This window comes from Schistocerca serialis, chromosome 11 (assembly GCF_023864345.2).
Source record: "Schistocerca serialis cubense isolate TAMUIC-IGC-003099 chromosome 11, iqSchSeri2.2, whole genome shotgun sequence".
In the NCBI taxonomy this organism is placed as follows: Eukaryota; Metazoa; Arthropoda; class Insecta; order Orthoptera; family Acrididae; genus Schistocerca; species Schistocerca serialis.
This window is the reverse complement of record NC_064648.1, coordinates 198,996,866-199,009,551: the sequence shown is the minus strand read 5'-3', so window position 1 is coordinate 199,009,551 and position 12,686 is coordinate 198,996,866. Positions and strand designations below refer to the sequence as shown.

The window sequence follows — 12,686 nt, the reverse complement described above, 5'->3', positions numbered from 1 at the left end:
AACGGTTATTAGTAACTATCAAGTTATTTTTCGCTAGCGAATACCGAATACTCCGACGTGGCTACAGTTAAATAACGACATAGTTGGAATCCAGTTAATAGTTATCACTGATAACTTATCAGTATAACTGCGAGTACCGAGTAGTGTGAAATGGCAGGAATGTCGTATGAATCGTGTCATAACCTTAGCTAATTAACTCCGGGTATATTTTAGTTGATGTTAGAACGATTATTAGTGTTTCATATTATATGTATGTAGGTTATCGGTCGCTATTAGAAATATTATCCTCGCAGCTGCAACAGAAAGTACACGGAACTTCGCCACAGCACTGTTTAAGTAAAATGTTAACCCTTTAATGCATACTGTAGCTGATAAGCTACAGACCTCATTTCTTCGATTTATTCCATATGGAGAAACATTTTCGATCAAATTCGTTATGTAGCTAAGTGTATACACTCCGCTGCACTTTCTAGTAGTTCATAGATGGCAGGACGAGCTGAAGCAGTTCGACAGTGAGCTGTGTGGACATACTGCCAAGTGTGTGTTTTGGCGGAAAGTTGAGGTGTGTGTTTGGTGTTTGTGCACTGATTTCTGGGTTTGAAAATTACTTTTTCATTTTGAAAACGTAAGTAGATATGGTGTAAACAGTTAATTCGAGTGTCTTTGCGATAGATTTGAAATGAGGCCTGTTTTTGTGTATGTAGCTTATCAGCTACATTTTTCATTTACTGCATTTCAGGCGCTGACGTAAAAATGTCTCGAAAGAGTCAAGAAGAAATGCTTATGGATGGAATGGTTAGAGATTCCACTAAGCAGTGATGACGATCTTGAGTGTTTCTCTGACTATTCCATTCAAGATGAGACATATGTTGCTCCAGAATCTGTTGATTGTGATAGTGACAGTAGTGACGAAGAAAGTCAAGTACCAGTAATTAGGACTGAAGATGTTTCTGGAACAAGATAATCTGATGTTATAATGAAGGAATCGACGTCACAGTTGTCTGATAATGCTCTGAAGCTGCCATGCAGCAGCAAAAATGTTACCAAAAACAGCACGAGTGTGGTTTGGAAAGATAAACAGTTGATTATTCCCGAACTGCAGTCAAAATTTCATGGCAATACTTCGTTACCAGAAGAAGTAATAAACTTAAATACTTCATACCAATTCTTCAAACATATATTTCCGTCTAAATTGTTTGATCTAATTGTCGAAGAGTCTCATAGATACAGTGTGCAGTGTAATCCTGATAGACCAATAGATTTATCCTGCGATGACATAAAAAAATTTATAGGCATCTGTCTCGTAATGTCAATAGTTCATGTACCTAATACGAGGGATTACTGGGGAGAAGATACTGGTACTCATCTGATCAAGACAACAATGACAGTGAATCAGTATGAGCAAATACATAAGTTTCTTCACTTCAATGACAACAGTGCAATGATACCCAGGGGTGAAAAAGGTCATGATAGACTCTTCAAGATAAGACCCATAATAGAATTGATGAGATCTCGGTTTCAAACAATACCTGTTGAGGAGTGTGTTTCTGTTGATGAACAGATATGTTCAACAAAGGCTAGAAGTTATTTGAAACAATACATGCCAAACAAGCCTCATAAATATGGATACAAATTATTTGTTATTAGTGGCATATCTGGTTATGCCTACGATTTTGAGATTTTCACTGGAGATGAAAATGAACCAGAAAAAAGAGTGACTGGGGAGGAAGACTTGGGAGCAAGTGCAAATGTTGTAGTTCGACTCAGTAGGATACTACCAAGAAATATGAACCACAAACTGTACTGTGACAATTATTACACAAGTCTGCCACTGCTTGTATGGTTACATAAACAAGGAATTTACTCACTTGGGACAGTCAGAAGAAACAGAGTGCCAGACTGCAAGCTCCCTTCAGAAGCTGAGCTGAAGAAAATGGCCCGAGGTGCATCAGTAGAGCGCGTCACAAAAGTGGATGGTGTCGACATATCAAATGTAGTGTGGAAAGATAACAAGAGTGTAATGTTGCTTTCTACACTTGCTGGACAGCAGCCTATTCATGAAGCAGGGAGGTATGACAAAAAAGCAAAGTCAAGAATAACAATACCTTGTCCACAAATAATTAAGCTCTACAATAAACATATGGGAGGTGTTGACCTTGACAGCATAATGGCTCGACATAAAATTCTTGTGAAAAGTCGAAAATGGTATATAAGATTGTTTTACCATCTCCTGGACATGGGAGTAGTCAATTCCTGGCTGTTGTATAGGAGAGTAGCAGAAACCAAAGGGATTAGGAGAACTATGAAACTCTCCGAATTTCGAATGGAAATTGCTCACTGTTTGTGTCGCTCAGGTCAAACTTCAGCAAAACGTGGAAGGCCAAGTAATGAACTCGAAAACCAAATACAAGCTAAGAAGACAAAGGGGCCCACAGCACATGCACCTCCACAAGATGTAAGGCTGGATCAAGTAGGTCACCCGCCTTCGTACTTGCAAGTGAGACAGAGGTGCAAAATGCCAGGATGCAAGGGATTTTCCTGGGTTCAGTGTAATAAATGTGCAGTTGCATTGTGTTTGCACAAACAAAAGAACTGTTTTCAAACTTTTCATGTAAAGTGATTATCACATGCTTGGGTACAAACCTGTTGGAACTAGATACCTTATTGTTCATATACAAAAGTGTATAAAATATACAATAAATGCTCAATATTTACAACATTAATGTCCTATTTATTATTTTAGGATTTTTCCCTTCCTATACAAAGTATTTAATCATAATCAACAATTAAATTACGAGAGATTTGGTCAAAATTGAGGGAGCAAAATAAGCACATTTATTGTGGCTCGTAAGGTGTTAACTCAAAATGCAGCTGATCAGCTACAAAGCGATTTTCAACAATAGTGCTTTGTTAATTTAATTTAAAAAAATTTTCAATATTTTTTTCGAAATGTAGGCACTATAAACTAAACATGGTAATTTTTACAGCTTGAAATAAAAAATCATGCATTTAAGGGTTAACAACGTGCTTTTTTAAGTTTGAAGAAATATGTAAACTGAATACTTTAGGTTAAATTCGATGCTTAATTTCTTGTGTTGTTTACTTAATGGAATAAGTGTACTGCCTCGTAATACAACACAAAAATATACGTAATGCGACAGATTCGTTTACTCCTCTACAAGATAGTAATATGGTTGAAAGTGTGAGTACTCTAATTGGAAAACTGCTCGATTTCTCCAGCTGCAGCATGTGTATAACATAGGATGAATGGAAGTGTCCGATTCCACCTGTCTGCTTTGACCCGTGACGTAAGGTTCTGTAATCCCATAAGATATAAAGACATGCAGATCGAAGAGATCGACAGTGATAAATTTCTGGGATTATAACTCGATAATAAATTCAGTTGGGAAGGGCTTACCACAGAATTGCTAAAGCTCCTAAACAGGTCTGTAATTGCAGTTAGAATGGTGTCAGATGTAGGAGAGACAAATGTAAAAAAGTTTACATACTTTTATTGTTATGTCATGAGGGATCATATTCTGGGGTAACTCATCAACGGAGCAAAAGTTTTTGGCATGTAAAAGCGTGTAGGTCTAATAAAAATCGTTTGTGGTATAAATTCAAGAACACTATGTAGACACCTGTTCAAGGAATTTCATATTCTAATCACTGCTTTATAGTATATTTATTCCGTAATTAAATTTGTTGCAAGTATTTCCAACCAATAGCACAATACATAGTATCAATACTAGGAATAAGAACAGCAATCTACATAAAGATCTAAGATCACTTACCTTGGACAAAATTTCCTTTCCTGGGGAATGCTTTACCTGTGGATTCCACGCTTTGCAATAATATGAATCCTTTCAAAACACTTCATCTGTCAATGCCAGCTGCCTACTTTGATCTTTTTGCAGTTTAATATCATGACAGTTAACTGTCTGAATAGGTAGGGCCAATTAATGAACAAGACAAGATGAGCACTCAAAATGATGGGCTAAGTCTTGCATATAACAACCTCAACATAGCAATGAGTGCACCTAACAGAGTTTTTCAGTGTTGCTTAACATAATAGAAAATGAACTGACTTGAGCTCTTTGAAAACAAAAAAGCATATTTTATTCAAAAACGTTCATGCAGTATGCACAAGTGCTAATAGGCCCAAATGTACGTAAATCTATACTTTTATTTATCTAAAAACACAGATGATGTGACTTACCGAACGAAAGTGCTGGCAGGTCGATAGACACACAAACATACACACGAAATTCAAGCTTTCGAAACAAACTGTTGCCTCATCAGGAAAGAGGGAAGGAGAGCGTGTGTTTTTAGATATATTTTTCCCACGTGGAATGTTTCCTTTCATATACTTTTATTTAAATACACTGACAAAGTATCCGACATGATTATTGTTGTAATCATATTGTATTCATGCCAAATATACCTCCGTGAAGTGCTTCAATTGCAATACATATGTTTGAAGTGTACACTGGACAATTTTCCTGCATAAGTGATATGCTCAAAACTATGTATAAAATGTTTCAAAGTCAATGGCCAAAAACTAATTAAACGAAAAAAAGCCTATTTTCAATGGATGTGTACAAATTGAGAAAACTCATTTTTCTCTCGCTAATGCCACAAAGCTAAGTTTCACCAAATTACATTAAGTTTCTTTGTATTCAAGTTGACCTGATACATCACTGCCACTTTTTCATCATGATGCTACCAAGCATTAGTGATGGGGTATACTTGGAGAAGATACTCAACTATGTTCCATTTTTAGATCACCTCCAATACTCAAGGCATTTCAGTAAGTTTAAAATCCCTAGAAAGTATTAACATGTTGCATACACACTACTATATTTCATAGCTTTCCATACTATGTATGAGACAGCAAGTGTTTGTGTTCGCAGTAGTGCCACAAATTTTGAGACATTTCTTGAGAAGGTAGGAGATATGATACATGTATCACTTGAGATGAGTTTCCTATCCTGCCCCAAAATTAACAAAATATATTCTTACAAGATTACTGCACAGCTGTTTAATTTCTGTATGTTCTATGTAAGACACCTATGTTCACGAGACAGTAATATCACCTCAACAAAGACACATTACCATGCCATATGAGAGATTACCATATTTGTATGTAAAATATATCCTAAAATGGTAGTAAGTGCTCGTCTTTGAGCTCATGGGTTTTCAACAAATTACTTAGGAGTACAGGGAACAAAAGGAAGATAGGTTAAAATAAAAAATGGTAACCAACACAAATGTATGTACATGTGAGGTGATCAATTTTATTCTGACTTTTCCACAATGATATGGAACACTTAAAACATATTACAGCATTATAAAAAGAATGAATAAATAATTAACATGTCAGAGACTGAGCAGAAACTCAGACTGGAAATGGCAGGTACTCTGCCATGGCCTATTCAGTGGAACCAACAAAAGTATTTGCCTTAAGGGGAGTTGGAATGCCGGAAAATGGAAAAAATTCACATTTTCAGTTTTTAACCTTATAACTTAATTTGAAATTTTCTGCTTAAAATGGTGCAAAATTTGTTAAGAAATTCCAATTGGAAGTATTTTTATTTAATTTTTCAAAATTACATGTGCGCCCAGCAAAGTTACCCATCTTGTGATTTGTACACATTTAAATCTTCGCATTTCCGAAAACATTACATATAGAAGGCTGTGGATTTCACTCTTCAGTTGTAGAATCTTTGATCCTTCCATAGGTACCATTGTTTTTACGACTAGCTGTGTTTATTGTTCAGTTTTTGATCTGTGAGTGTTTGTTTTGAGCCTCGAGTTTAGTTTGTCGCTCATTTGGAGTTTGTTATCTGTCTTGTTTTGACTTTCAGTGGTGAGTGCGTAGTTTCTACGATGCCTAGGAGTGCATCATTATTTAAAAAGCGAAAGTTTCGCGGTAATAGATTTACAAATAACGTTTGTTCAAGTGATTCTGCTTCAGCACCTGTTGATGCTGGTGAAAGTTCTGACGTTTGTACAGCTGAGATGTGTGAAGGAGACACGCCCACCAGTGCATCAAAAAAGAAGTTATCAAACTGTGCAAGTGAAATTACAGATGAAGCTTCTAATGAACAATATGTTTTAGTCGACTTTCCTGTTTTTACTGAGTTTATGAAGAAATGTTTGTGTTGTAATCTTTGTGGAGGTTCTTTTGATATGAACATAACAAAATCTATAGGACTTTCCTGCAAAATTGCTATAGTTTGTGCCAGTTGTGAAAATGAGACCTGTTTTTGGAGCTCTAAAACATGCAGTAGCAATTTGTTTGAGAGTAATATCAGGCTAATGTATGCAATGAGAGCAATTGGTAAAGGACATACTGCTGCTCAAACATTTTGTGCCATAATGAATCTTCCACCTCCACCTGCTAAAATTGACAATTACACTGAAGTGATAGGAGATGCTGTTCAGTCTGTAGCAGATTTATCAATGAAAGCTGCTGCCAGTGAAGCAAAATATATAAATGAAGGAAACCCAGATATCCCTGTTGCTTTTGATGGAACCTGGCAGAAAAGGGGTCACACATCCAAAAATGCTGTTGCTACTGTTACTAGTGTGGACAGCGGTAAAGTTTTGGACTATGAAGTGCTCACTAAACATTGTTACCATTGTGCATCTGGTAAGATAGAAGCAGCTCACATATGTAGCAAGAATTATGAAGGTACGAGTGGAGGCATGGAGGCTGCCGCTGCTGTGAAAATGTTTAGCAGATCAGAAAAAGAACGGGGAGTATTTTACACAAAATTCCTTGGAGATGGGGACTCCAAGGCATACAAAAGTGTTACAGAATCCATGCCATATGTCAATAAGACAATAACTAAACTAGAATGTGTCGGTCATGTTCAGAAACGAATGGGCACTCGTCTAAGGAAACTGAAACAGAATCTGAAGGACAAAATTTTGTCAGATGGTAAAACCATTAGAGGTCGCCTGTCAGATAAAATTATAAATGAATTACAACAATACTATGGTATGGCAATAAGAAATAATGCAAATAATTTGCAGGAAATGAGACAAGCTGTATGGGCCACATATTTACATCGATCATCAACTGATGATAATCCTCAACATTTTGCTTGTCCAGATGGTCCTCAGTCATGGTGCAATTATAGAAAATCTCAAGCTACTGGGGATCCTTATCACCATAAAAATTATATTCCATTGGCTGTTATGGAAGTAATTAAACCAATATATAGAGACTTGGGGCATCCTGATCTTCTGCGAAAATGTCTTCATGGTTGTACCCAGAATCAAAACGAGTCGTTCAACAACCTCATTTGGACTCGTGTACCTAAGAATGTATTTGTTGGGATAAAAACATTGAAATGGGGAGTCAGTGATGCTGTTATTTCATTCAATGATGGTCATATGGGTAGGCTAAAGGTCATGGCAAGGCTCGGCATTGCTCCTGGTATCAACACCATCAGAGGTCTTCAGCTTCTGGACAGCGTGCGAGTAAGGAAGGCTCAGTATGCAGCTGAATTTAATACAAAAAAAGCAAGGGCAGCAAGGAGAAGAAAGCTTCTAGGTGAAGAAGAAGAACTAGAAGATGACCCTGATTACTCTGCTGGACACTTTTGATAATAGAATAAAAGGTATTTGTGAATTTTCATAATAAATTACTTTAATCGCATTTTCTGGCATTTGACATTTTTAGTGTTACATGTACCTTTATCTCATAAACCACTCAACCAACAACATTCAAATTTTCAGAAATGCTGCAAAACAGTTCAAAGAGGCCACTGAACTAGAATCATGACAAGAACTGGCTTATTCTCTGAACTAGGGAAGTTTATGTTATACTTTTTCCAATAAAAAATGGCTTAATGGTAAAAAATTCATAAATACTATACCAACAAAAAGAAAACATTGGTTCTAGTTCAGTGGGCTCACAATATATGCTGAAAACCTCTGCCAGAATTTCAAAGTTCTGAAGATAATAGTTCCAAAGAAAAAGGTACACAAAGTTAGCAAATTTAACATTGGCGAGATAGGGCATTCCAACTCCCCTTAAAGGAATTTAGGGAAGCCACATAAAATGTAAATGAGGATGTTCAAACAGGCGAAGGATCCCAATGCACCCGAATGGAAATTCGGTGCCATAACCATTCTGCAATTTTCTCAGTACTTTAACGTGTGACCACAAATACAAATATATAAACATTTTTATTTCATCCAAGAATATTTCAACATAATGCAACAGTTGTCACAGCAATACAACAAACATCAATAATTCAAAATATGGGTATACACAGAATGTTTAAAGGATCTCTTTAAGGGCAGGACAGGTGGTCAGCCGTGGCCTCGATGAAAGAACCATCCCGGCATTTGCCTTAGTGATCCAGGAAAACCACGGAAAACCCGAATCAGGATGGCCAGACAGAGCGAATCCCATCCTCCCGAATATGAGGTCAGTGCTGTTAATAGCTACACTGCCTCATTCGGTTGTTACCTATTATACAATGTTCTGATTTACATGAAAATAGATCTTACAACTAGCAAAAATAATGATTAAATATATGCACAATTACATATGCAATTACACTTTAACATTTTTCTTTATCACTTTACACAAAGAGACCACACAACACTTTGTTCACGGAACTTCAATAAACCACCAGAGGCTGCTTCAGCAGTTGCTGCATATATGAGTAGTTATCCGAAACAGAAGAACAGGAAACAAACAGCAGAAATATCCTTGTCTAAAGACACTTTAGAAACAACAAAAAAACTTGCAGCAACTACTTAGCTGACTCACATTAGTAGTAAACATATTCACTTAAGGCATGTCTCTAGCAATTAATTTAATATGTTCTTCAAACTTCTATATGTATGCTGATAACACTACACTATAGAGTGTGACCACAATGAAACTAACAATGTAAGGGATGCCTTCTACACAAATTCTGGGATGTTAACATCTGAATAGCTGTTCTCTGCAAAACACTGTTTTTTATAGTTGGAGGGTCGAGCATGTGAAGCAAGATACTGAAACTTGTTTAAGACTTACTGAAATTTATCTTTTGATGCAGTTTTAGATTTGAAGTTAACATTTAAATACCTCAGATAATGACTGACTTTTCAGTAAACAAAATGTCCATGAAAGCCTCTAATAATAAATAATTCCATGTCCCACAAGGTAATTGTATTTTTTAAAGAGTGGAGTCCCTCCACACTGCCACTAGCATGGCGACCATAACGAAAGTTCTACAATCACCTCTGCATTGGTTAGTTTTTTAATCAATACAGGTCCATCAGGAGATAGAAAAATGGATGAAAAATGTAACAAGAATTGAGATTTTAAGAGCAGAGGGCAAAACATGTCATGGCAAGCACCAAGGGAAAAAAATCCTCCGCAACAGTTGGACAGGTAGTAAGAGCAGTAGCAGATTTCTTGCTGTCTGCAGCAGATCATGCAAGGGTAGGTCACATTAGTAAGTGGGTACTGTGCAGTTTGATACTAGTGTTATAACCACCTGCACATCAGTACAAATGCATGTTGGAGCACCTCAGTGGGGAAGGCCAGTCGCACCCTTTCTGTAGTCCAACCTTACATTTAATGCCCGATTTAAAAAAATTATACTCTTCCATTTCTGGCACCCTTTCTAGAATACAAACTAGCAAAATTATGAGAATTTGTTGTGTTCCACCACAAAGATAGGAAAACTTCCATGTTTTGCAAATGAAATTTATTATTCAGCACAAGATGTTTCACCAATTCACGTTTGGCATTTTCAGTGGTATTCCTTTTTGTCCTATTCAAGAAACCATTTCTTCCAGTAAATATTTCTCAGCAGGTAGCCTATACTGCAAGTTTGCATAGGCTGAAGTGTTGTTATCATTACAATAAAACAATTTCAGTTAACATCTGAGGAAAATAGCAGCATATATTAACAATAATATACGGATTAGTGTTAACACACATGAAACTGATGTCAGTATCATTTTAAGAAACTTGAAATTCAAAATAATTGAATGTCAGAATGGGCGCTACAGCTAACAATTTTTAAGTAAAGCAGAAAACAAAATGCTACTGTACTTACAACTTTGAGGTGCCACATGCCTTGACACAGGCTACCAATAACCCACAAGTATTTTTGACATCTCATGCCTCACAGGTACTTAACTGGATTGCAATCTGATGATTGCTGCTATCAACATGAAAAATAATATAGCTGTATCCAGTGACCAAATTTCAGAGCCGATACTGAAATTAAGTTGAAATTTACCTATACATCACTGGTAATCCATTTATGTGTCATAACATTAAACTCACTGCAAATGTACCTCCATTTTGAGTGAAAGGTCAAGTTTGCTATTGTATGCAAAACGCTATTACCTCATACTTCAAGTTTGCCTCTATAGGACTGTGTAACATTTGCTGCTGCTGGAAGACTATCGGAGCCATAACTGGAACAAAGAGCTCCGAGTTACCACCTGCCAATATAAACAAACTTCAATTCTAAACTGAAGGTGAAATATGTCATATGTATCCAAACCACTACCACATTATTCTTCAAGCTTCTCGCATTATGGCTGTGTGACGTCTGCTGCTGCTGCTCCGACTGACTTCTGGAGCTGTAACAGGAACAAAGAGCTTTGAGTTACCATTTGCCAGTATACTCTTAAGGACTGTAACTGTACCTACATTTTAAGTGAAAGGTGAAATTTGCCAAGTGTGTATCCAAACCACTAGTAGCTTATTCTTCAAGTTTCCCATTTTATAACCATGTGACATCTGCTGCTGGTGACTGACTTCTGGAGCTATAACTGGAACAAAGTTCTGTGTGTTACTGACTGCCATCGTTACAGGAAATGAGATTATAAAGGCATGGAAATGCAAATATAATGGCAATAGTAGACCTACAGACTTTTTTTTATTTTCTCTGTGTTTTATAGCTCTTTATATACAGTACTAACGTAAGCAACGTTTTCTTTTCTTGAACTTAATTTAGAGCTGTTATGTAAGAAAATTAGTAGGGCTATATACGTGATATATGGGTAAGGAGTCATAGTGTATTATTCAGACACATAATGTGCATGGTATGTTACGATATTATCAGTCGTATGTATTTTTTTTTTTTGCTCTACAAATTAACATAAATTTTTCTTATGTTGTAGAAATAGACAGTTAAAAAGATTTTGCGCTTCTCACGACAACAATCATAATGAGATACCCTGCTTGTAATTTGACTGATATCCAGAAATATTTGACTCCAGACCAAGATGATACCAACAGAAGAGGTGGATTAGCATATCTTACACCCAGTGTTGCACAGCCATTGTTATCACCATAAAAAACCATTTGTGTCCTGTGTTATGTTATTGAGATTTTGTCTCCTTTATTGTTATTTCATAGCCCAGTCCATTGTGGGAATACATAATAAATGGGGATAAAAGATACACTCCTGGAAATGGAAAAAAGAACACATTGACACCGGTGTGTCAGACCCACCATACTTGCTCCGGACACTGCGAGAGGGCTGTACAAGCAATGATCACACGCACGGCACAGCGGACACACCAGGAACCGCGGTGTTGGCCGTCGAATGGCGCTAGGTGCGCAGCATTTGTGCACCACCGCCGTCAGTGTCAGCCAGTTTGCCGTGGCATACGGAGCTCCATCGCAGTCTTTAACACTGGTAGCATGCCGCGACAGCGTGGACGTGAACCATATGTGCAGTTGACGGACTTTGAGCGAGGGCGTATAGTGGGCATGCGGGAGGCCGGGTGGACGTACCACCGAATTGCTCAACACTTGGGGCGTGAGGTCTCCACAGTACATCGATGTTGTCGCCAGTGGTCGGCGGAAGGTGCACGTGCCCGTTGACCTGGGACCGGACTGCAGCGACGCACGGATGCACGCCAAGACCGTAGGATCCTACGCAGTGCCGTAGGGGACCGCACCGCCACTTCCCAGCAAATTAGGGACACTGTTGCTCCTGGGGTATCGGCGAGGACACTTCGCAACCGTCTCCATGAAGCTGGGCTACGGTCCCGCACACCGTTAGGCCGTCTTCCGCTCACGCCCCAACATCGTGCAGCCCGCCTCCAGTGGTGTCGCGACAGGCGTGAATGGAGGGACGAATGGAGACGTGTCGTCTTCAGCGATGAGAGTCGCTTCTGCCTTGGTGCCAATGATGGTCGTATGCGTGTTTGCCGCCGTGCAGGTGAGCGCCACAATCAGGACTGCATACGACTGAGGCACACAGGGCCAACACCCAGCATCATGGTGTGGGGAGCGATCTCCTACACTGGCCGTACACCACTGGTGATCGTCGAGGGGACACTGAATAGTGCACGGTACATCCAAACCGTCATCGAACCCATCGTTCTACCATTCCTAGACCGGCAAGGGAACTTGCTGTTCCAACAGGACAACGCACGTCCGCATGTATCCCGTGCCACCCAACGTGCTCTAGAAGGTGTAAGTCAACTACCCTGGCAAGCAAGATCTCTGGATCTGTCCCCCATTGAGGATGTTTTGGACTGGATGAACCGTCGTCCCACGCGGTCTGCACGTCCAGCACGAACGCTGGTCCAACTGAGGCGCCAGGTGGAAATGGCATGGCAAGCCGTTCCACAGGACTACATCCAGCATCTCTACGATCGTCTCCATGGGAGAATAGCAGCCTGCATTGCTGCGAAAG

At 38.6% G+C, this 12,686-nt stretch overlaps 1 protein-coding gene across 1 annotated transcript; it reads left to right on the top strand.

The window, feature by feature from the left end:
- The first annotated feature begins 1,306 nt into the window (after positions 1-1,306).
- On the top strand, positions 1,307-4,072 carry LOC126426650 (piggyBac transposable element-derived protein 2-like). Its single transcript, XM_050088536.1, has 2 exons — positions 1,307-2,497; positions 3,950-4,072. The coding sequence occupies exons 1-2, from the start codon at positions 1,307-1,309 to the stop codon at positions 4,070-4,072; spliced, it is 1,314 nt and encodes a 437-aa protein (XP_049944493.1).
- Positions 4,073-12,686: the final 8,614 nt, after the last annotated feature.